Here is a 25,763-nt window from a genome sequence, read left to right as displayed (position 1 = left end):
TATTGTAGAGTGAAAACTACTGCAAGAATTAAAGGTTATGTGAAGGGTTTAAAGAATTTAGCTCAATGTTCTTGTTTTGAAATTTGCATTTTAATCCTCAGATACTTCTACCTGCTTCTGAAAATTTTATTGACTTCTTAAAATGCATCAGTTTGATGATACACTGAGTTTCTTATGAAATTGTTGTGACTCCCTGCTGAAATGAATGTCCACTTGACGGTATCTGCCCAACAGAAGGTTAATTTGTAGAAAGAATGGCACTAGCTATAACTGATCACCAGCAGATGAATTCAATAACTATATTGTTTTACCTTCTCAGATTGTAACAAATTGGCGTGAAGATCAGTACCAGGATGACTGCAAAGCCAAACAGATGATGCATGAAGCCCTGAAACTCCGCTTAAATCTTGTAAGGCTTGTTTGAGGAAAAAATAATTTTAAGTACTTTGCCTTACAGCCAGAGTAGTTTTTGTTTTGACCCTTTCTCTCCAGTTTATATTTGGGCATTGCTTCTTTCATTTCATTTCTCCTTCCCTCTCTTTCTCAGTTTTGTTTTCCTTAAACTTATTTACACAATTGTGTCATTTTGATTGGAAGGAAAGAACTTCATTTTGTATTTTAACATTGAAATCTCCTTGTTCACAACCTGATGGGAAGACTTTTGCAAGGCAATACCTGCCCTGTCCCAGGGCATGACGTATTCAGTGGCTCCTGTAGAGTGCATAGTGTTTTTAAAGTATTTGGCAGAGTACGAAGACATATTTTTAACCATCTTTTGTCTCTATGCATTGTTTGAATCCTAATACTTAAGATGCATTAATTTTCTTCTTAAAAAATAGTAGAAAAATCCAAAATCATCACAATGCCAATGGACGTGGATACAGTAGCAATAGGCATCTTGACAGAAACAGGAAAAGGCTGGAAATAGTGATACAGACCATGTTGAGGCAAAAGGTTTTAGTTTAGAATGGCATCATGTCTTGTTGTAGGCTTGGTGCACTGAAGGACTTGTTCTTGCTCTACTGTTCTGTGTTCAATACAAGAACACAATATAGAAGAAATGTGATTGCACCAGTGAGGGGACAGAGGGAATATTCCAGGATGTTTCTGGCCTGGGTGTTTTGCTTACTAAGAGATTGGATAGACTAGAGTTGTTTTCCTTGAAGCAGACAAGACTGAAAAGGCCACGATTGAGATACATAAAATTCTGAGGAGCATAGGTAGGGTAAACAGGAAGAAACTTTTGCCCTGGTGGAGAGATTAGTGACCAGTGGGCATTGATTTAAGCTAAGGGGCAGGAGGTTTAAATGGCATGTTGGGAGGGGGGGTGTGGGGGAATGATCCAAGCATGGTGAGAACCTGGAACTATCTACTTGTAAGGATGGTAGCGGCAGATCTACGTTTACCATGCCCAGGCATAGAAGTCACTGACCCAAGTGCCAAATAATGGGATTAAAATAGTTTGGAGCTGGAGGAACACAGTAGGCCAGGCAGCATCAGAGGAGCAGGAAAGCTGACGTTTTGGGACAGGACTCTTTTTCAGAACCGTTTCCGAAGACGGGTCCCGACCCAAGTGTTAGCTTTCCTGCTGCTTGGCCTGCTGTGTTCCTCCAGCTCCACGCTATGTTATCTCACACTCTAGCATTGGCAGTTCTTACTATCTGTCTTAAAATAGCTTGGTGCCTGTTTTGACCAGCGCAGACTCAGTGAACTAAAGGACCCTTTTTTCCTGTTGCTATAGATTGCTTTCACTTCTGGTTCCCTCTTTATTACAAACTCACGTTACAAGAATGAGCAGTCTTTGTCTCTTTTTATTTCTTTTAATGAATTCCATTTATTATGTTTGAAACAAGTAAAGAACAATGGCTGTTAGCTTGAACATACAATTGCATCATCCAAGCTGACATTGGGCCATAGAAAAGTGTTAAATCGCATGCAATGTTTTCAGTGTGTCAAAAATACTGCATTGAAAAATCCTATTATGTAGCAGGCATTAATGAAATGATACTAAATAAATCTATGCTGTATCTGCCTCTACTTCAGAAAATTGTGTTGTACCAAGGATGCTTGGCTCAAGCTGGAGCGCTTTGCTCAAATGCCTATTGGTTAGCAAATTTCAGTTCCGTTTACATTGTATACCTTGTATTGGTGTAATGTCTTTTCCATTGGCCTGGGGTTTATTTTAGCCTTTTAAATTAATGCTAAATTATGCTAATTTACAGCTATAACTTACACATTTCAGAATAGATTGCTGTTTAATTTCAAGCTACTTTCAGTTCAAGCTGCTACTTGTGAAAACATTGGTTGATTGAAGGATTATTTAATATTGATTTGGATATGTTATTGGCCTCCAGCGTTAGATCAATATTTGCTGTCACATTAATGAGCCAGGGTGGCTGGTCACTTACTGCGGTCCTCTGAATATTTCTCACTCAGTAACTGAATGGCAAAGTTGACCTTTGGAAATTGAGCCAGTTTTTTAAATCTCACTCATGGGTGAGGGTGTTGCTGGCTCGGCCAAAATTTATTGTCCGTCCCAGAGAGCAGTAAAGAGTCAACCATGCCACTATGGATCTGGAGCCACATGTAGCCCAGATCAAGTAAAGGTGGCAGTTTCCTTTCCTAAAGGATATTAGTGAACCAAATGGGTTTTTCTGACAATTGACAGCGGCTTCATGGCCATCACTAGATTCTTAATTCCAGACACTTCATTGAATTCAAATTCCACTGTTTGCTGTGGCAGGATTCAAACTTTGGTCCCAAGAGCATTACCAGGGTGTAGATTAACAGTCCAGCAATAATACCACTAAACTATCACCTCCCCATAATCTTCCAATGCCTTCAGTCAAATGTTTAATTTTAGAATCTACTGAACCTAGGATTTGACTAAATTTAGTGCTGAGGGCAAATAGATTTTTGAAAGGATAATCACTAATTATGTGTTTTTGTTTCTGATTTACTTCGCAGGTGGGTGGGATGTTCGATACAGTCCAGCGTAGCACGCAGGGCACCACTGAGTGGGCTGTTCTTCTCTTGGACATAATTAGCAGTGGAACAGTTGATATGCAGTCCAACAAGTATGCACCATTGTTACTCATGTTTTTATTTTGAAACTTGCAGCAATGCAGCTGCTGATCCTTCTGTCTTTATCAGCGGTGTGGTAAATAACAAAACCACACAATTCTCTGACTTCTCTGCAATAACTTGTGGACTGTTATCTGTGCTGCGCTGCATTTTGCATGCACTTTAAGGATTGATAGCTATGGAATGTTGTACGCAGCGCCTCCATACAGTAAGAAATGGCTGGAAGTATTCAACAAGTGTGGCTGCATCAGTGATAAGAAAAGCAGAATGAGTGTTTTCAAGTCACTGATCCCTCCTAGCACGGAGGAAGTTCAAATCAGTAACTCAGTTTCTGTCACCACAGATGATGCTAGGACTTCTGAGTATTTAAATATTTGGTTTTATTTCAGATTTCCAGTAAACAGTATGTTCTTTTTCTTACTATGAAGCATAGTGGTCAGTTTGTTTACTTAAACTGTGAAATAATTGCCATCAGTACAGTTCCAAGTTTGCATGCAGAGCTTCAGTGATGATTCAGCAAATTTAATTTGTGATTAGGTGAGTTGTACAAGCCAAGATGTTCTCAGCTGTGAGGTTTGTTTGATTGCTGAATTATTTGTGGTTTGCTGCAGTTTGGTTTTCTACCATTAGTTTTAAAATTTTAAAGACAAAGGAGAAAACATGTCTTGAATTCTTAACCTTCATTTCTCAGTTGTAACTATTAGTGTTCATGTGCTAAGCTCATTTGGAGCTCACATTGTGTATATGTATTGCTGTGAAATGTTCCTAAGAGTAAAGGACTATCTTGTTTCCCAGTGAGCTGTTCACTACAGTCTTGGATATGCTGAGTGTTTTGGTTAATGGAACTCTGGCAGCGGATATGTCAAGCATCTCGCAGGGCAGTATGGAGGAGAACAAAAGAGCCTACATGAATCTTGTAAAGAAACTCAGGGTAAAACTGTTTTTCCTTTTTTCATTGTAGAAATGTTAAATAAAATTTACACAAGGTTGCTACTGATAAGTAAAGCAAGTCAACCTTTCCTACATCATTGAAAACAACCTTCAGTACTCTCACAGCAGAGATTTGACAATGTTAGCTCTATTACTCTCTAAATCTGTGCCATGTTTTTCAGTCTGTGATGTATGACAAACTGAAATTTTGCTTTGTTGGTTTAACCAGTACTTTAGTTCCATTCATTTAATTTGTATTTGTATCTGAACGTGTAAATAAGCACCTCCTTCCATTGATGCACAAACCAATTTCTGCAATCTTACTGTATTCGATTTACTCAAATCCTTTTCTGGAAATGCCAGCTTTTGGCTTCATTTACATTTAGTTAATAGGTTAATTGTGGTCATCTTCTCTGAATCACCTCCAGGCTTTGTCCCTTAATGACTAGATCTGGATACATAATTTAAGGTGCAGCTTGACTAGTATGACATAAGTCCTTCTGATGTCTATGGCAATTAAATTTATTGGGGTTGTAGACTTACTCGCCAAGCTGGTGTGTTGAATTGCAGACATTTTGTCACCCTGCTAGGTAATACCATCAATGTGCCTCCGCTGAAGCGTTGATGTTCTGTCCCACTTATTATTTATATGCCTTGGTTTGCTGGGATGGTTGGTATTACTTTCAGTTCTGTTTTTCAGTGGTTTGTATATCAGGTCCAGTTCAATGTGTTTGTTGAAGGTGTTCCAATTGGAATGCTAGGCCTCCAGGAATTCCCTGGCATATCTGAGTTTGGCTTGTCCTGTTATGGATGTGTTGTCCCAGTCAAATTTGTGTCTTTCTTTGTCCATGTGTACTGAGACCAGTGAGAACTGGCTGTGTCTCATGTCTAGTTGGTATTCATGTATCCTTACTGTCAGTTGTCTTCTAGTTTGGCCTCTCAGTCCTTGCATAGTATTTTGTATATTACGTTAGTTTTATTGGTTGTAGTTATGGGATCATCTGTGTTCGTCAGTAGCTGTCGTAGAGTGGTTGTTGGTTTGTGGGCTACCTAATACTTCAGGGTCTGGGTAGTCTTGTGGTCATTTCTAATATATCCCTGATGTACAGAATGGTGACTAGTGTGTCTGGTTGTGTTGTGTTGTGTCGTCGTCTTGTCGTCTTGTCGTCTGTCATGGGGTAAGGGTGAAATGTGCTTTTAGGGTATCTTTTCCTTTTTAAAAACTCCATATAATTGCTCCTGTTCTGCTTTGCACAGAACAGGGTTGCTGTAGTATGTTGTGGCTCGTTTGAATAATGTACTGATGCAGCTTTGTTTATGGTTGCTGGTGTAACTAAGTATCTGGTCTGTATGTGTGATCTTTCTGCATGTGCTAGCCTGGAGTTCCCTGTTGTATGTTCCACCATCATGTCTAGGAGGTGTCGTGGTTGATTGTTCTGTTCTTTTTAACCAACTATTGCCAACAACAGCCCTTGCGATAGCTACTGACGAACGTAGATGAACCCACAGCCACAACCAATTAGAATAGTGTAATATACAAAATACCATGCGAGGACTGTGAGAAACATTACATAGGCCAGACTGGAAGAAAACTGACAATAAGGATACATGAACAGCAACTAGCCAACCAAGAGACATGACCAGTTCTCGCTGGCCTGAATACACGCGGACAAAGATGGATATGAATTCAACTGAGATAACACATTCATAATAGCACAGGCCAAACAGTGACATGCCAGGGAATTCCTGGAGGCCTGGCATGCCAAATAGAACTCCGTCAACAAACAACTCGAACTGGACCCGATATACAAACCACTGAAAAACAGAACCGGAAGTGATGCCAACCGCCCTTGCCAATTGAGGCATGTAAGTAACAAGTGGGACAGAACACTGATGCTTCACCGGAAGCACACTGACAACGTTACCTAGCAGAGTGACGGAACATCTGCAATCCAACACGCTGGCTCGGCGAGCAAGTCTACAAACTCATCCACAACCTGAGCTACAAATCTTCTCAAAAACTTTAAATTAAATTTATTCCTCAGAGTTGTGCACTTTCATTGGGGAAAAAATATAATCTTGTCTCTGGTCACAAAGTAATAATACACTCCAAATGGATTATTTATTTATCATTCCCTGACTGAAGTGCTGATGGGTGTCTTTCATTCGAGTCTTCAAATCTGTACCTACATGCTACAAACAGATATCCAAGGACTTTTGGATCCATTACTTGCCAATGATTTTTTGCTTGATCCCCGTTTTTCTAGGGCACTATGGAGGAGAACAAAAGAGCCTACATGAACCTTACAATGAAACTCCGGATAAAACCCTTTCTCCTTTGTGTGAAAGGGCTAAGAAATTCGCTGTCTCATACAGTAGAGAAAAGCCTGCGCCCTGCAATTAGCAGAGCACTTTACAAAGCGACCCATTTCTGCTGCAGTGACACCAAGAAAAATCTAGTGATATAGTGATGTGACAAAAATGCTAATCATGCACAACTGATAAATCGGCATTTGTAAAACCATATATTTAGGTATTTGGATGAGTTGGAAATTTTAATTTCCTTTGCTTTGATTCCTTGATCAAATGTTTGCATCAAGGAGTGTTACCCAAGATTGCAAATCTTGATTTTCTGCTTTTTTAGTGAAATTATGTAAAGCCAAAGCTATGATTTCCTGAATTCCACTATGATTTCCACTCTTAGTGCGCAGCACTTTTGGTGAGGAGCATCACGTTTCATACTTAAGAATTTACAGTGTTTCTTTTTACTGTTGAGCTGTGTTAGCCAGTGCATCAAAGTAAAAATGGTCGTATCTCCTTTTATTTCTCCCCTTTTTGTTTATGTTCGTTCTAATGCCTAGAAAGAGCTTGGGGACCGACAATCAGAAAGCTTAGAGAAGGTGAGACAGTTGTTACCACTTCCCAAACAGACAAGAGATGTCATCACTTGTGAACCCCAAGGCTCTCTAATTGATACCAAAGGAAACAAAATTGCTGGTTTTGATTCAATATTCAAGAAAGAGGCAAGTACTTGATTACCTACTAGTGCTGATATTCCCTCATAAAGTGAGAGTTTAACGTTTGCTTGAAACTAGACTAAGGTACCCTGCAACAAACTGACTACTTTTTTTTCAGGATTTTATTTTATTCTGTTCAAATGGAGCAAAATGTAATGCAAGATGGAGGGGAGGGAGTTTTTAGATAGTTTTTATATTATGACATTCTAGATGTGTCAGTAAAGTAAATCTCCGATAACCCTGAAACTAACTTTGTTAAAGATTATAAATGACTCCGCTAACAAGGGGAAGATAAACATTTAATTCTGCAAGCAAGCAAAAAAAAGTGCATCAAAACAGCTTACATTTGTTATTCCCTTTGGAGTAGGGGCTACAGGTCTCCACTAAACAGAAGATTTCACCTTGGGATGTGTTTGAAGGGATGAAGCACTCTGCTCCTCTTTCTTGGGGCTGGTTTGGAACGGTTCGTGTTGATCGTAAAGTGACCAAATTTGAAGAACAGCACAGGCTCCTATTGTATCACACACATCTAAAACCAAAGCCTCGTAGTTACTATCTAGAACCACTGCCACTTCCCCCGGAGGAAGAAGAACCACCTGTGCCAGTCATTCCAGAACCGGAAAAAAACCCATCAGAACCACCAAAGCTGGAAAAACCTAATACTACTGAAGAGAAGAAAAAAAAACCACCCAGAAAGAAACGACTGCCTCCTAATAAATCTGAGGTGAGATAGAACCGAATTCCCAGTTGAGGGTTCAAATTGCAATAAATGCAGTAAGACTCACAGTAACATTTTGAAATTGCTCACATCTTTTATTATAGCATTTAGTGTGGTATTAAGTACATGTGTGGTGTATATATGTATATATTTTTTATATTTTATCTTTCACAAAATGGGGGCACTGGTTTGCTATTTGTTGTCCATCCTTCATTGCCCTTTAAAAGTGATACCGAGCCACCGCCTTGAACTGATGCAGTGAGTCTACCCAAGTGCTCTTAAGATTGGAGATTATTTCATTCACTTGTGGTACATGGGCATTGCTGGCTGGGCCTATCCCTGGTTGCCTTTGAGAAGGTGATGGCGAGCTGCCGCCTTCATCTGCCACACTGTCAGGTTATTGAAACAGTGACTGTGGAAGAATAGCAATATAGTCTGAAGTTAGGATGGTATGTATGGTTTGAAGGAAACTTGCAGCTTTTCTTTTTAAGAGTCATAGAGATATACAGCACTGAAATAGACCATTCGGTCCAACTCATTCATCCCAACTGGATGTCCTAGATAAATCTTAGCCGCATTTTCCAGCAATTGGCCCATATCCATGTATATCCATCCTATTCATATACCTGTCCAGACATCTTTTAAACATTGTAATTGTACCAGCTTTCACCACTTCCTCTGGCAGCTCATTCTATATACCCACTGCCCTCTGCTTGAAAAAGTTGCCAGTTAGGCCCTTTTTATATCATTCCCCTCTCCCCTTAAACCTATGCCCTCTAGTTCTGACCTCCCTACCCCAGGGAAAAGACCTTACCTATCTACCCTGTCCATGCCCCTCGTGATTTTACAAACCTCTATAAGGTCACCTCTCAGCCTCTGATGGACCAGGGAAAATAGTCCCAGCCTATTCAACCACTCACTATAGCTCAAACCCTCCGACCCTGGCAACATCCTCATAAATCTTTTCTGAACCCTTTCTAGTTTCACAACATCATTCCTATAGCAGGGAGATCAGAACTGCATGCAGTACTTTATTCTTTTGTGGAATGTTGGTATCACTGGCAGAGCTAACATTTGTTTCCCATCTCTGATTATCCTATGTCAGCCACATAATTGTGGTTCTGGAGCCACATGTAAATCAGATCAGGTAAGGCTGACAAATTTTCTTACCTTTAACGTTAGTGAATCAGATAGACTTTTACAGCAGTCAGTGATAGTTCTTGGTCACGCTTACTGTGACTAGCTTTATAGTCTAGATTTATTAACTGGTTTTAAACTTGATCAAATACTATAATGGGGTTTGAATTAGAACCCCTACAGTGTGGAAACAGGCTCTTTGGCCCACAAGTCTGCACCAACCCTTGGTGCATCCCACCCAGACCCATCCCCCTTTTACCCACTTAATCTACAGACCCCTGAACACTACGGGCAATATAGCTTAGCCAGTCCACCTACACGTCTTTGGACTGTGGGAGGAAACCGGAGGGAACCCATGCAGACACTGGGACAGTGTGCAAACTCCACACGGGCAGTTGCCCGAGGGTGGAATTGAACCCGGGTCCCTGGCGCTGTGAGGCAGCAGTGCTAACCACTGAGCCACCGTGTTGCCCAGATGGATGTCACCAGAGCCTGGTCTGACTTATAAATTGCTAGGATAGTGATATGACCACTGTGGCACTACCTCCCAATTATAGAGTCCTCTATCATATTCCTGACTCGTGCCTTGCAAGAATGGATAGGCTCTGGAAATGGGGCAGTGAGTTACCTGCCATAAAATTTCCAGTTTTAGACCTCATGTTACAGGCATAGTATTCATGGCTGACCCAGTTAAGTTTCTGATCATTGATAGCTGTTGAATATCATAGCACAATGGCTCTTTCTTATTGGTAATTGCACTTCCTGGCAGTTGTGTGATGTGAATGTCACTTGTCACTCAACTGTGGATGTTATCCAGGCATCTCTGCATATGATAATAAAATGTGAGGCTGGATGAACACAGCAGGCCAAGCAGCATCTCAGGAGCACAAAAGCTGACGTTTCGGGCCTAGACCCTTCAAGGGTCTAGGCCCGAAACGTCAGCTTTTGTGCTCCTGAGATGCTGCTTGGCCTGCTGTGTTCATCCAGCCTCACATTTTATTATCTTGGAATCTCCAGCATCTGCAGTTCCCATTATCTCTGCATATGAACCTGGACTGCCTCATTGTATGAGGAGTTTCTTAATGATGTTGAACATTGTGCAATCATCAGTGAAAATCCCTACTTCTGACTTCATAATGGATAAAGGGTCATAGCTGAAGCTTTAATAGAATCATGCAGTACAGAAATCTGGTCCATGTTTTCAGTTAAATTTTTTCTTTTACTGAATTTCAAGTTCCTTTGACATCAGAGAGCTTTGGGTTTGTTTGGACTATTCCCTATGAGGGAATATACCTTAGCTGTATCTGAGCCATCAAAGAAAAGTAAAAAACTGTTGATACTGGAAATCCGTACAGACAGAAAATGCTGCAGTAAGTCACCATGTCTGCTTTGTTGGAACCAGCTCCTCTGAGATAGCCCATTGCCCAGTTCCCATTTGCCTTGGCAACTTCTGGTTTCAGTCTGTGCACTCCAGATCCGTTCTTGTTGCATTGAAGTGGGCTGCCTAATCAAAGCTTTTTTGGTTATTCTTAGTCATGCCACTATTATTTTCCACGATAATCCTAAAAATTTATGATGTAATGGTTACTGACCCCAAAATCTTCCTCCACTGTTTCTTGATCTACTTGGCCCACCGCATTTCCAAGAACTAGATCTAGCTGTACCTCATTTCTGTTGGTCTGGACAAGGATTGCTATAGGAAAGTCTCCTGAATATAATCGAAGGTTACCTGCTCCTTGCTGCCCCTCACCTTTGGTTCACTGAAGACTGCAAGGGGCTATACCAGAAGTGGCTTCAAGCAGATCTTAAGTGTTGTAAATTTGAGAACAGAAAATGGTTTAAGGCCTTTTTAAATAAAGCTTGTAATTCAGCTATAGAATCTTAATACAGTAATTTGAAATAATTATTTCAATAGTCATTTTTGATGATCAAGGCACTGGCTTCAGAAACTATTAAATTCTGATTTGTTATTTGGGATTTTGTTTTTATTGTTCATTGGCTGGGGTGTTGGTGGCTGGGCCAGCGTTTTATTGCATGTCCTTAGTTATCCTTGACAACTGTCTTCTTGAACCACAGTAGGTAGAGCAACAATGCCATGAGGAAAGATTTTTCAGTGTTTTGAGAATTCTGTTTTCTTTGAAAACCACTGATCAGTAGCTATTGGTAATTTTGCAGAAAGTCTAAAAATGTTTTTTTCCTTTGTCTTTGATTAGTTGGATTTGCCTTCCAGTGCACACAGAGTACCTCCCTATGGTGGTGGTGTTCCTGCTGATCTCATCCCACATCAGACAAGTAACCACTATACTAGACTTCCATATGGACAGCCTAGTGTAGGGATATATGCACAGAACCAGCCTTTACCAGCAGGTAAGCAAAGGAACCACGATGCTGCAAGGTGTAAAACCACTTCATACCTTAATTGATGAAGTTCCTTTCAGGTTTTTTTTTAAATTGTGTAGCTGCAGTCAAGTGATGGACATTAATTATGGCACCTTATTAACTATGGTATTTATGCTAAGTAGGCATTGTTTGTGGAAGCATGAACTTCAGCAATCCCTAAATGAGTCATTTCGCTATACTAGTAAAATCTTAGAAGGCAGTACTGAATACTGCTGTCCTCTTCTATTCATGTTTGTTGATAAATCTTGAGGAATCACTGCCTTTTTGGGGACTAACTGAAATGCTTTCAGACTATAGTAAAAGGACAGCAAGATAGCAATTCAAGTGTTTACTGTGATAGTTCAAGAAGGAATTACTTAAAATCCAGGTAAACAGCCACTTATAAAGCTAGAGGTTTGCACAGTAAATAACTTTTTTTTATGCTGTTGTGCCCTTTTTGCTGCTTGGGAGAATTTGAAAACAAGGAAAGCTCTTTATCCTACACTTGTATATCCAAAGGATAAAATTATCCAGGTTATCTTTGATCTGGGCACTTTGAAGCATGAGACAAAACAACTCAAATCAAGGCATCATAGTGGAATAAAGCAGATTTTGTATTTGTAGGTGTTCTTATGTGTTATTGTTAGTAGCAGCAGGGGCATGTTTCTCCCACTGTAACAGGCATTGAAAAATATAAAGCTGGCTTTCATTAGATTGAACACCCATAAATTGTAGGCTCATCATTAAATTTTCGCCTGATGTTTTGTTGATTCTCTATTCATCTGATTAGTGAAAAGCTTTTATCAGAGGCTGGCACCAACAAACATATCAGAAAAAGGGATAAATTAAGTTTACGTCTCTGACATAGAGTTGCATTTAGTATAGAACAGCTCTAGGACTTTCAAGGTTATCTCTTGAATATTGTGCCTGTGTAGGCTGATGATGAACTATTGCTAATTCTTGGGTTCGGTATTCAAGTACTAACAGTTTTTTAATCATCTTATCATTTGGTGCATACTTGTTGAAGTTCATATGCAAACAGCAAGGCAGTAAAAGTAAAAATAATGTTGTATGTTTTAACCAATGTTTGTTTTATTTAGGTGGACCCAGATTAGATACAATTCCATACAGATCTGTGCGGCCTCCGTTCTCCAAAATGGTGCAGAACCGACCACCATATAGCACAGTGATGCCCCCTATGGGTGGAATGATGGATCCATCACTTTACAAACCTGCCCAATACAAACAACAACCTCCAATCCCGCAAGGCCAAATGCTCCGTCAGCAGCTGCATGTCAGACTGGTGAGTATCTTTCTTTTCAATCTATTCAATGTAACTTTGTTGGCTGGCCAGAATTTATTGCCCACCCCAACTGCCCTTGAGAATGAGGTAGTGAGATGCCTTCTTGAATTGCTGCTTTCCTCTGGTGTAGGTACACCCACAGAGCTATTGGAAAAGGAGTTCCAGGATTTTGATGAACGACACTGAAGCAGTGACAATATATGTCCAAGCCAGGATGATGAGTGGTTGGGGAGTTTTCAGGTTGTGGTTTTTCAAGTGTATCTGCTACCCTTATCCTTCCAGATAGTAGTGGCCATGGGTATAGAATGTGCCGTCTGAGGCATGCGTGGACCCTTGGAGTGGCTGCACAGCTTAGGGTGAATGTTGACTGTGCAGTGGTGGTGGTTGAGGAACTGAATTCTTGTGGGTATGGTGAAAATAACGTTTTTTTTTGTTTTGTTTTTGAGTGTTGTTGGAGCTACACTCATCCAGGCAGGTGGGGAGTATTCCATCACACTTTTGATTTGTGCCTTTTAGATATTGGACAGACTTTTGAGAGTCAGGAGGTGAGTTACTTGTCACAGGATTTGAACTATTGACCTACTCTTGTATCCAAAGTATTTACACAGATAGCTGAGTTCAGTTTCTGGTCAGTGGTAACTCCCAAGATGTTAATTCACTGGGGCTAGTGCCTTTAGTGTCATGGGACAATGGTTAGATTATTTCTTGTTGGAGGTAGTCATTGTCTGGTACTCATTTGGCATGAATATTACTTGTCACTTGTCAGCCCAAACTTGGATATTGCCTCTCTGGTTGCATTTGATCATAGACAGTTTCAATATCTGAGGGATTGTGATTGGTGCTGAATATCATGCAATCATCAGCAAACATCCCCATCTCCTGTCCTTTATGAAGGAAGGAAGGCCCTTGATGAAGCAGATTAAGTTGGCTGAGCCTTACACAGTACCGTGAGAAACTCCTGCAGAGATGTCCTGTATGGACAAGATAAGTTAGAAGCATAAATTTGGCCTTAGTATTATGGGCAGAATGGCCCCCTCCTTTGCTCTCTGATTTTATGGCATTCTAAAATCAAAGTTCTTGCTGAGAAGAGACTAGAGTTTGAGGGCACCTACTTGTTATCGAGATCTTTACCTGTGATGCATTTCTACTGCAGACTAGGTTGTACCTGTGGAGGGAGTGCAACAGAGCTTTAAAGTACTGATTCCTGGGATGGCAGGACTTGCTCGTGAAGTGAGGCTGGATCAGTTAGAATTATATTCACAGGAGTTTAGACGAATGAAGGAGGTTCCATAGAAGCCCATAAAATTCTCACAAGACTAGACAAGGTAAATGCAGAGTAGATGTTCCATATGACAGTGGAGTCGAGATTCAGGGGTCACAGTCTAAAGATATTGGGTAGGCCCCTTAGGACTGAGCTGAGGAGAAATTTCTTCACCTCGAGAGTGATGAGCCTGTGGAGTTCTGTGTCACAGAAAGTGGTTGAGTCCAAAATTGGCTGTTTTCTAGAAGAGTTAGTGCTAAAGGGATCAAAAGGTGAGGCTAAAATGGGAACAGCAGAGTTGGGTGATCAGCCATGATCGTATTGAATGGTGAAGCAGGCTCAAAGGGCCAACTGGCATCCTCCTACTCATGTTTTTATGTAAACTGGAGTCCTGTTTTGCCTGGAGGATCTTAATTCATGTTAATGAGCTTTTATTACTGTGGTGGAGCTCAACAATACATTTGAACTGACTACAGTCTTACTATAAAGAAGCTTTGAGAGCTGTATGGTACTGAGAGGTCTTCAAGGTGTAGGTAGTTTTATCAATTAACCATATTGCACAATAGACAGTTAACGCTTGATGCATTTGGAGGCCTTTGCCATTTTACTTTGCTGTGTGTTTGGTTAGTCACATGTCTTGCAGCGTTCTTATTCATTCACTGATGAAGTAGCTTGAAAACTCTTCTGAAAATCAGCAATGGTGTTCTTGTCCAGTCAGGACCCTGGCACATTATTAATGCTCACTGGCTTCTGTCTACTGTCAGGAAGGGTGATCACCTGTAAGAGCAAAAGTCGAGGAGAATTTCTGTTCCTTTCTTTCTTTCAATTTCTCCTTCAATATGGGGATGCAAATTGCATTGTTTTGGTGATTATTTTTAACCCAGGAGTAATATTAGCATATCATTTTTTTTTCTCAAGTCCACAAAGTGACTGGTTAAAAATTCAGTGTGATGCAGAATTTTGAATTTGGAAGCAATTGAATTGAGAAATTTGGCATTCAAAAATTGATAATCAGGAAGGACAGACTGCGTTTTCTATAATTTTGTTGTATTATTTTCCATTTTATGTGATTCTGATGTTATTTTAATGTTAGACTGAAAAGAAATGCTGTTGTGATGTTTAAGAGTGAAGACAGAGGTGCTGTTACAAAGCTCTTGATGGTATTTAAATGTCACAATAGATTTTGTATAAGAAGTTGTTTGTATACACAGTGATTTATTGCAGTGATGGCTACATTTAACTAAATATCAGAGAAACCACCACTGAATCTGGAATAGTTTCACCAAACAGTTGCCATTCAGTTGACCCACTGGAACAGGAAAACAGACTCAGAGTAACACAAAATAATAGCAGCTGCTGCCAATTTGGCATTGTTGCAGTTTCAAATAGGCATCCAAACCCTGGCTTATTGCATAAATCTACTTGCCTTGCTTTAAAAGTGAGAGAGCTAGAAGTTCAATCAAGCAGAGTCACACAAAGCAACATTTTTTGCCTAGCTCATAGATAAAGAAGCAGCTTGCTTCTTTAATGAAGGGTCTAGGCCCGAAACGTCAGCTTTTGTGCTCCTGAGATGCTGCTTGGCCTGCTGTGTTCATCCAGCCTCACATTTTATTATCTTGCTTCTTTAATACCTTATTTTTCTTTCTACCTGGGTAGCTTTGTGGAAGCCTGCCTTGAAACTGAACCAGACTGTTTGTAGAGTTAGCATCCTATTTGATCCCGAGTTGAACCGCTGACCCACGTGCTCTCCATCACTAAGATCATCTATTTTCACATCTGTAACCTTTATTCCATGCTTGACCCCCTTCATCTGCTAAAATTCTTAACTGTGAATTTGTTAGTTCTTGCTTCAGCTGTCAAATTTTCTCCAGCCCTGCTTCTGAAGATGCATCCAAGTTTCTGCCTATTTCATAATTTGTACCATGTCCTTTTCATCTGTCAGTGCTCTGCTCATTTGTTTATATTAGGCTCTCAATCTAGCAGCAACTCTAATTTTCAAATTTTCATATTTTTATTTTCAAATCTCTCTAAATTCATCCTTTTTTAACCTGTAACCCCCTCAGTTTGACAGTCTTCCAGATAAATTTCAATCACTCCACCAATGCTGGTATTATATTTAACTATCTCTCTCCTAGCCTGTCAAATTCCCTCCATGAACCTTTCTGCCTCGTGATCTCTCTCTCCTTATTTAAGTAACTCCTTGAAACTTGCCTGTTTGTATAAGGATTTAGTCTTGCTACAGACTTGTCGTAAAAATGTCAGTAAATAACGGAAAAGAAACTCAGCTGGTCTGTTAGAATTTTCCGCAGAGAGTTAACATTTTTGATTCTAATGTAACGCTTCTTCAGAACTTGATGTTAACTCCGTTTCCCTTTCTACAGATGCCGCCAGTACTGCTGAGTTTTTTTGGCATCTTGTTTTTACCTCAAGTCCCCAGCAAATGCAGTGTTTTGCTTTGAATTACTTATGCATTTCTGTAAAACTTTGTTGGATATTGCTAATGTGAAATGCCTGAAGGTGTACTACATTAAAAGTACAGTACAAATGCAAGTTGTTGAAATGTTAAAGTTGAAAACAGCTCTTTTACAGTAAAATTCTTTTCACTAGTACCTACAGGTTTGTGAATGTGTTGTTAGAAATAATAAATGCCTTTTTATTTCTGGTGCACATGAGGGAGATATTTTGACTTGTCGAAATGGTGGCATTAGTCAAGTTGAAACTAGAAATTAAGTGATTGAGGTAGAATGAACAAAATAGTAATAACCCATTGCTGTATGAAATTACTGTGAATTCAAGCCTAAGTAAAGTTCCTTGGCTTTCATTTTCTTAAGGTACAGTTATAAAAAGACGTAATTAAACATTAAAGCTCTCATTTTTCTTTATATCCCTTCTACTCTTAGAATTCTAGTGGAATGTATGGACAACAGGTACGTCAAGCAAACCCAGCTCAGCAATATGGACCAATGTCACAAGCCCAGGTGATATATTGAGACATTATTTTAGTCTTGGCACCTGTCATTCAAATACGCCTTTACCTAACCTCTTCCGTTCAAAGTTTTGACTCTTAGCTCTGATTAGAAATGTTCTGTCAAGATGGTCTCTGTGGCCCTCTAGCACAGTATTGTGCATTTTCCCACGATTCTTTGCCAGCAAGAAGAAAATTCAGTCTAGTTGAGTAGTGATAAACCAAAAGAAATTTATGCCTACGTTGGTCAGGTTTAGCCCAACCAATTGTCACCTTAAGATTAATGTAATTAAGAAGTTAAGAGGAAGAATAACCGCTATACAGCGTAGAGTACACACTGAAAGTTTAATTAGATTTTTACAGAAATAAGCAAACAGAATGTTACTCCGGAGCAAAGAAGCAGCTGGGAAAATCAAGTGTACCCATAAATGTAAAGATTTTTCAGTATCTTAACAGTGATCAAAGAAAACAATGAGAATCGAAAAAAATCCCCTGATACTGATGGTCAGAAATTTGCACGATCAATATTTTCACTCAAGGGTGACAGTGGGCAAGAAACTTAAGAGCTCGTTAGTTGTAATTAGGGAGTGGCTGAGTTCTAGGGTGCACAGCAGTCAACTGAGAGCAAGCTAATGTAGAAAAATTCAATTACAGCCTTTGTTAGAAAAAAAGTATAAACTTGGGAATTATTTGTGTAAAAATAACTCTGTCAACATGATTCAGAATAGAAGACCTTATCTGGCTCGTGCTTGATCTTATGTTGATATTACAGTTGATTATTGAAGGGTTTACAACATTGCTTTACCTTTTTGGAAAAAAAACTTTGGATAAAGATCAGACGAAAAGGCTTTTTAGCTGAGCTCCATCTCAAGATTAGTAATAGGAAGAAATTTGCTGAAGACGTGAAAAACAATATATAGAACTCAGTTGGTGTTATAGAACTCTAGATATCAATATTGGAATTATCATTGTTTCTAATTTCAAACAACAGTGTTGATTCACAAACCCGGTGCAATTTGATTAAATTAACAAGTAATGTCAAATACAAGGACTGTTAGTATTCAAGTGCCTACTTCGTAATACAAAGCGCATATAATTGATGTAGTAGCCGTACCAGTAGTAGGTTGATTTTAATAAACGCAAGTATAAAGTGTTGACTATAGAAATGTAAAGGACGGCATTCTATTTTGTATGTCAAAAAGACAAAAGCTGAAGTGTAAAAAATCTGAGTTCGGATGGACTAAATTGGAACTGAGCTCGCATATATTGAAATTGATCTTTCTCTGCACCTTCTCTGACCATAACACCATATTTTGCGTTCTGTTCTCTTACTCTGATGTACTTATGTAAGATATGATTTGCCTGGATAACATGGAAAACAACACTTTCCACTTTTTCTCAGTATATGTGACGATAATAAATCAAATAAAATCAAATCACCCAGCCATCACAGAGCAGTAATCAGCTAAGCAAGTGCAATGCTGTACTATATAGGCAAAATAGTAAGCTAAAAGGTATGTTCTAACAATACTTAGTGACCAGATCCCATCTTGAGAACTTTTAGTTCTGCTCACCAAGATCAGAGGACTTGCAGCACGACCGAGAGAAAAACTTCACAGCTAGGATGGAACCCTAGGATTACATAAGAAACATGTTGTGTGAGTGGACTTTGTTCTTCTGAAGGACAGCTGGTTTCTCTTATCCTTATTTATCCTATGATGACAATAATGACTATACTTTGGAAATAATCGTTGGATATAATACACTAGGACTTGATAAAGCACAATGTAAATGTATTTTTTAATAAAATCTGCTTGCTATTGAAAAGAGCTATTCAAGTGGTGAAGGAATTATGACCGGGCTTTAAGTGGTAACAAATAGACATCATAGTGTGTGCGGGTAGATGTAAGATAATCAAATCTAGCCCAGTAAACAGTTGAAGATAAAGTAGTGATTTGGGTGAGTTTTCATGTTATTTGTGAATTACTGTTCTCTTCCAGAATATTTCCCAAGGCTACACAAATTATGGATCTCATTTGGGGATGCAGCCACACCCTTCGCAGACCAGAGGCATGATTCCTCCTGCCTATTCTAACCAGCCATACCAGGGTGGTCACACAGCCAATAACCCTGTGCTGGCAGATCAAGTTCGGCAGATGCAGCAAAGACCAAGTGGCTATGTTCACCAGCAAGCTCCAGCTTATGCACACTCCATACAAAGCACACAGAGGTACTTGATGTAGAACATCTGACTTGCTAGGCCCAGTTCTGATCAGAGGGGAATATAAAAGGGGTGGGGGAGTTGCACTCCATGTTAAGGAGGATATCACAGCTGTAATGCAGGAGGGCACCTCCAATGGCTCATACAGTGAGGCAATGTGGGTAGAGCTCAGGAACAGGAAGGGTGCAATCTGAATGATTGGGGTTTACTATAGGCTTCCCAACAGCCAGTGGGAGATAGAAGAACTGATACATAAGCATATTTTGGTAAAATGTAAAAGTAACAGGGTTGTTGTCATGGGTAATTTTAACTTCCCATATAGTGACTATGACTCACTTAGTGCTTGGGGCACAGATGGGACAGAATTTCTAAGGAGCATTCAGGAGCGCTTCTTGAAACAGTATGTAGATAGCCCAACTAGGAAAGGGGCCATGCCAGACCTAGTAATGGGAAATGAGCCTGGCCAGGTGTTCGCCTCAGTAGGGGAGCAGTGATCACAATTCAGTAAGCTTTAAGGTACTGATGGATAAAGGTAAGTGTAGTTGTCAGGCGAAGGTGGGGCAAGGCTAATTACAACAATATTAGGTAGGAACTGAAAAATGTAGATTGGAGGCAGATGTTTAAGAGCAAATCAGCATCTGTCATGTGGGAGGCTTTCAAGTGTAAGTTGCTAGGAACTGTGGACTGGCACATTCCTGTAAGGATGAAGAATAAGTATGGAAAATTTAGAGAACCTTGGATAATGAGAAGCATTGACAGTCTAGTCAAAAAGCAAAAGGAAGCATTTATCAAGGCTAGGATGCTGGGAACACCCAAAACGAGAGTGGAATATAAGGAAAGTTGAAACAAACTTAAGCAAGGAGTAAGGAGGGCTAAAAGGGGCCACGAAAAGTTGTTGACCAACAGTATTAAGAAAAATCCCAAGGCTTTTTGTAATATATAAAGAGGAAGAAGGTAGCCAGGTAGAGGATTGGCCCACTGAAGGACAGGGAAGGGAATTTGTGTGGAGCTAGAGGAAATAGACGAGGTATTAAATGAGTACTTTGTGTCAGTATTCACCATACAGAAGGACTTGGTGGATGATGAGTCTGGGGAAGTGTGTGTAAGTAGTTTGGGTCATGTTCTGATCAAAAGGTAGGATGTATTGAGGGTCTTGAAAAACATGAAGGCAGACAAGTCCCTAGGGCCTGAGGGATATACTCCAGAATGCTGAGAGACACAAGGGAGGAAATTTCTGGGGCCTCGAGAGTATACTTTGTAATTTCACTCTCTACAGGTGAGGCCCCAGAGGATTGGAGAATAACCAGTGTTGTTCCTTTGTTTAAGAAAGGTGGCAAGGCTAATCCAGCGAATTACAGGCTGTTGAGTCTTATGTCGGTTGTGGGAAATTATTGGACGGGATTCTTCAAGACAGGGTTTACTCCCACTTGGAAATAAGTGGGTGTATTAGTAAGAGACAACACATTTTGTGAAGGGGAGGTCGTGTCTCACTAACTTGATTGAGTTTTTTGAGAAAGTGACAAAGATCATCAATGAGATAGGGCAGTGAATGTTGCCTGCATGGACTTCAGAAAGGCCTTTGACAAAGTTTCTCATGGCAGACTGATGCAGAAGGTAAAGTTGCACAGGCTTAGAGGTGTGCTTGCAAGATGGATCAAAAAACTGGCTCAGTCATAGAAGACAGTGGGTAGCAGTGAAGGGCTGTGTTTCTGAATGGACAGCTGTGACTAGTGGTGTTTGTCCGGGATTTTGCTATTTGTGATATATATAAATGATTTGGAGGAAAATGTGACTTGTTTGATGAGTAAGTTTGCAGATGACACAAAGGTTGGTGGAATTGCGGATAGCAATGAGGACTGTCAAAGGATACAGCAAGATATAGATTGGTTGGTGACTTGGGCAGAGAGATGGCACATGGAGTTTAATCCGGATAAATGTGAGGTAATGCATTTCAGAAGGTTTAATCCTGATGGAAAATATACAGTAAATGGCAGAACCATTAAGAGTACTGTGAGGCATCGGGATCTGGGTGTACAGGTACACAGGTCACTGAAAGTGGCAATGCAGGTGAGTAGCTAGTCAACAAGACATATATAGCATGCTTGCCTTCAACGGCCAGGGCATTGAGTTTAAAAATTGGCAGGTAGTGTTGCAGATTTGTAGAACCTTAGTTAGGCCATGTTGGGAATATTGTATTCAAATTCTGGTTGCCCCACTGCCAGAAGAATGTGGTGGCTTTGGAGACAGTACAGAAAAGATTTACCAGGTTGTTGCCTGGTATGGAGGGTATTAGCTATGGGTTGTTCTCACTGGACCAACAGAGGTTGAGGGATGACCTGATAGAGGCCTACAAGATTATGAAGGGCATGGACAGAGAGGACATGCAGAAGCTTTTTCCCAGGTTGGAAGAGACAGTTACCAGGGGGCATAGGTTTAAGGCGCGAGGGACAAGGTTTAAAGGTGATGTACGAGGCAAGTTTTTTTTTTACACAGAGGGTGGGTAGATGTCTGGAGCTCCCTGCCAGGGATGGTAGTGGAAGCAGATACAATAGTGACTTTTAAAGGGCGTCTTGACAAATACCTGAATAGGATTGGAATAGAGGGATACAGTCTCCGGAAGGGTAGGGGGCTTTCGTTGTGACAGGCAGCATGTCGGTGCAGGTTTGGAGCGCCATGGGGCCTGTTCCTGTGCTGTAATTTTCTTTGTTCTTTGTGTTCTATTCCCTTGTATGTCCTGGTCAATATTACTTCCTCAATCAATATGCGAGTAAGGGGTTACATAATCATTCTGCTTATAATCGCTTGTGTTATGATGAAAAATGCATTGTCATATTTGCTAGCTAAACAGCAGCTGTTTTTTAGAATTAATTGTGTAAATCATTTGAAAATACATGAGTAAGACCTATTCAAAGGAGGCAAAGTAGGGAATTATCTCACTTCAGGTTGTGTTTTTTAATATTTGAAAAGGTTTTACTGTAAGTAAATATAAACATAAAATACTTTTGGTGGGAAATCTAACTAAAGATGGTTTTACTCATTAAGTAACATTTGGCACTGTTCCTTGCTTTGTTCTGAACACAGTTTTGGTGAAGTATTTCAATAGAAATAGAATAGTTTCATTGCCTAAGTATAAGGAGTAGATTAATCTGATACCAGGAAGAAAGCCTGATGTCATTTCAGTAACCCAGTGGCACGATTAGAAGCTGGCTCACCAATACAAGTACCCCCCCCCCCCAACTTTGCATGAGTCTCCTTTTGATAAATACTTTCCCCTAGATGTTCACTTGTAGTTATTCTTGAATGATGTCAACGTCCACTGGTTGCCCCTTCAGTTTCTCAAGCATCAGTCTATCTGAATTATATTGCACCAACATTTGATAGCTTCCTTGTATAAACTCAAATTCATGTAAAACTCTGCTTCACAAGCCCTGAACTCTTACCAAATCTCATTTGCCAATTATTCAGAGATAAAGTAACTTTTTTCGGGCTTCTCTTGAGCCTGGAGTGTTTTTTTTTATTTTCAGTGCTACTTCTTCGTTCCCACTAAGTCCTTTGTTAAGTAACATGGTCACGGCATCTTCTGTATTTGTGTTTGAGGTATGAGACGTTTTAACTTTCACAAGCAGATTTAGAAGAATTCAACTTTATCCTAAATAATCATCTCAGCCCCATTAAACTTAAAGCCACAACACACCAGGAAAGCCTTAATTTCAAAATACCGTAGTGTTTAAATTTCCACAAGATAACAAGACAGTAGTTAACAGCAATTTTTTTTAAAATCACATGCAAACACTACTAAAGAAAAATAGCCATCACCATAAAAATGTTTTCAATGAATTGGTGAAGTCACAGCTAAATGGTTGTGTGTCTATCTCTAACAGTCATTGCACTTCAAGTAAGGCACATTTACAGCTGCTTTGAAATGTGAAAACAAATGTTCAGTGTTAAACTATCCAGTTGGTAGTATTCCTTACAGTAATGCTATTTGTACAATACAATATTCTCTTGTTGAAAAAAAATTAAAACTGCACTCCCTTCTTTGCAGTTCCTCTTACTTCATTGCAGTCTCTATTGTACTCCAAAAGATAATTATTTAAGCAGAATTCAAATTCACACATCTATGGGTGAGGTTTAGTTAAGTTAGCCACACTCCATAAAATTGATCGTACTGTTGACCTGCTCCTCATATGACTATAATCAATTCAAACTAATGAATTCTTAATTAATATAGCCATCATCATTTCCCTCATTCCAATAGTTCTCAAACATTTATTCAGATCGTATTAGATGATAACAGATCCCTTTTCAAATGAATCATATAGTTTTAAAGACAAGACATGATTACAGCAGATTATATTTTCTTCATCCTTTGCACCTTAGTTCTAAGCATGGGTGTCAAACGGTTTCTTAGAACTTGCTTCTGAATTTGTAAAGCAATCAGATAACTGACTGCTGCTAATCATTTATTTCAATTTAAGATACCTCAATGCTTCACCATTTGTTTCCAAGACTGCAATATTGACCCTGCCTTGTTGACATTCACACATTTGGTTGTGTCTATTCTATCCTATAGTGACTTATTGTTGGTGAAGCACTCTAATTGTCATGCTGCTCAATCTATTTTTAGAATTCTTCCAATCTTTTTTCTAAAAGTGTCGTGCCTGACAAAGAGCAAGAACCTCCATCTCTAAGGTACTTCTTACTACTTCTCTGACCTTTTTTCTTCCCTGAGCTAAAGGGAAACATTTACCTCTCTTTCCAACAAGAAAAATGATAAACCTTCCAGAACTCAAGAAACCGGTGCAGATTCACATAAGAAGTGTCACTAAAAAGCAAGTTCTATGTTCTTGGCATGTCCAAATGATGGAAACTTCACAACATGATGCTCCATTTTTACCTTTTTAATGCATTTTTCATCTAAATAATATTTTCCACCTTGGGATTTTTCAGTTGTAATTAACTCTAATATTTCAAAATTGGCATCTGACCTTTTTTGGTTGTTTAGCTGATTCATCCGTCCAATTAGGTTTCTTAATTCATCTTTCAAGAGACATGTTCATTCCCAGATTGTCTATTTGAGCTTAGACTATTCTCTTGTCTTCTGTCTTCTTACTTGATATTCCCAATCTGTGACCTAACATCCTGCCCCTCATACACTTATCTAGCATTTTTATTTCCCAGTGGCTTTGTCAGCTGTACTTATCATAGTTGCATTTCTCCATTAAGTAGTTTCTTCTGTTAAATATTTGACAATGGTACCCACTTTTGTCCTTCACAACTATTAGCCTCATAAACTATCAGAACTGATTTGTTCATCTTAAGACAAACTGTCAATTTTGGCAGGTTGATCCTCGTACCAACATTTTGGTACGGTAGGTACCCGACGACTCTCAATTTTCTGTAAGTCTTTCAAAATCTGCAAATTTATGATCCATGCTAAGCACTGTTGACGAATGCACCCGAACAGTTTCGTTTGCATGCTGTACAATTATTATTTTTCCATCTTGGCAGATAATCTTCCTGGGGTTTTCCATTCTTTCAGCCCCTCTCCTGTAATAAACAATGTCGCTCAGTTTGAATTTAGTTTATTGATGTCCTTTCCTTATATCTTAAGGCTTGTGGAATTCCTTGAAGTTTTGGATTTAAAGAAAGCTTTTCATCCTGCACGCAATGCATTCAAATGCTCCAAAAAGTTGAACTAATTGCCACCCTTTCCCAAGTTGGGGGCTGATCATGTATTACTAATGGAACTTTAGGATTCCTACCAAAAACCTAAATGATATAGTTGATATCTACCCTTCACGCATAACTAATTCTTAGCATGTACAGGCCACATTAAGTGCAATCAATAACTTGCGGTTTGGCTGATATGCCAAAAGACTATAAATTATTTTGTCAATTGTGGAAGGTTCATATTTGCAAAGTCATTTCTGAACTCCTCATTAACAAACACCTCCTCAGTTATCCTTGAAAAGTTGTGCTGGTGGCCCAAGTCTGTCCCTATTAACTTTTCCATCACCATATCCACAATGTTTTTCTTACCTTTACTATGTTATAATTGACCTTCTGACTCAGTGGTAGCGATACTACTATTGTACAAGAGCCATTTGGAGTTTGATAGAAAACACCCACTAATATTTTCCACCTTTGTGCTTCTTGGCTCCAGCCAACTGATTCTGCGTCTGGATGTCCTGTACTAATATGCATTTTCACGTTTGCACTGATTTCAAATTTCACTTGCAATGCCATCTCCCTCCTGTTACGTTTTGCCTGAGCTTCCTAAAGATTGATTGGATGTACAGTTCCCAGCTTTGATCACCCTAATGCCAGGTCTCTATAGAACCTTCCTATGCCAAAGGTGTTGTATAAATGTAAATTAACGTTTAAAGATGTCTTCTTTTTTTCAGGCTAACCCACCAACCCATGCAACAGACATCAATGATGACAGGAATTAGTCATATGACCCCACAAAGTGTTCATTCAACTTTGAGGACTAATCAACTGGATCAGGAGCAGCAGTACCTACGTCAGCAACAGCTCCTGAGGGTAACTTACACTAAAATATTTTATTCACTAATTCAACAGTAAAGCATCAAAATATCATCCTGACTCTAATACTAACTGTAGTGATCAATAAGATTTGAGAATATTGCTAAAACAAATAGTAAAACAGCATTCAAGAAAATTGATTTAATGACCCACCAAGTGATTATTGAAAAAGAGTGCACCACTGGGAGATTATCAAATT

At 39.5% G+C, this 25,763-nt stretch overlaps 1 protein-coding gene across 2 annotated transcripts in view; it reads left to right on the top strand.

Moving 5' to 3' along the window:
- The window catches only part of med12 (mediator complex subunit 12), a 173,691-nt gene that overhangs the window by 136,272 nt on the left and 11,656 nt on the right, over positions 1 to 25,763 (top strand). Inside the window, exons 32-42 of one of the 2 annotated variants that reach the window (XM_048544255.2) lie at positions 320 to 409; positions 2,968 to 3,077; positions 3,880 to 4,015; positions 6,876 to 7,037; positions 7,399 to 7,755; positions 8,855 to 8,896; positions 11,100 to 11,253; positions 12,366 to 12,568; positions 16,730 to 16,807; positions 18,795 to 19,024; positions 25,423 to 25,561. In XM_048544255.2, coding sequence (XP_048400212.1) covers positions 320 to 409; positions 2,968 to 3,077; positions 3,880 to 4,015; positions 6,876 to 7,037; positions 7,399 to 7,755; positions 8,855 to 8,896; positions 11,100 to 11,253; positions 12,366 to 12,568; positions 16,730 to 16,807; positions 18,795 to 19,024; positions 25,423 to 25,561 — 1,701 coding nt within the window. The remainder of the gene's footprint in view (positions 1 to 319; positions 410 to 2,967; positions 3,078 to 3,879; positions 4,016 to 6,875; positions 7,038 to 7,398; positions 7,756 to 8,854; positions 8,897 to 11,099; positions 11,254 to 12,365; positions 12,569 to 16,729; positions 16,808 to 18,794; positions 19,025 to 25,422; positions 25,562 to 25,763) is intronic. The other variant, XM_048544257.2, reaches the window with a different exon arrangement.

This window comes from Stegostoma tigrinum, chromosome 15 (assembly GCF_030684315.1).
Source record: "Stegostoma tigrinum isolate sSteTig4 chromosome 15, sSteTig4.hap1, whole genome shotgun sequence".
NCBI lineage: Eukaryota > Metazoa > Chordata > Chondrichthyes > Orectolobiformes > Stegostomatidae > Stegostoma > Stegostoma tigrinum.
The sequence above is the reverse complement of the archived record's forward strand: the minus strand, read 5'-3'. Positions and strand labels throughout refer to the sequence as shown.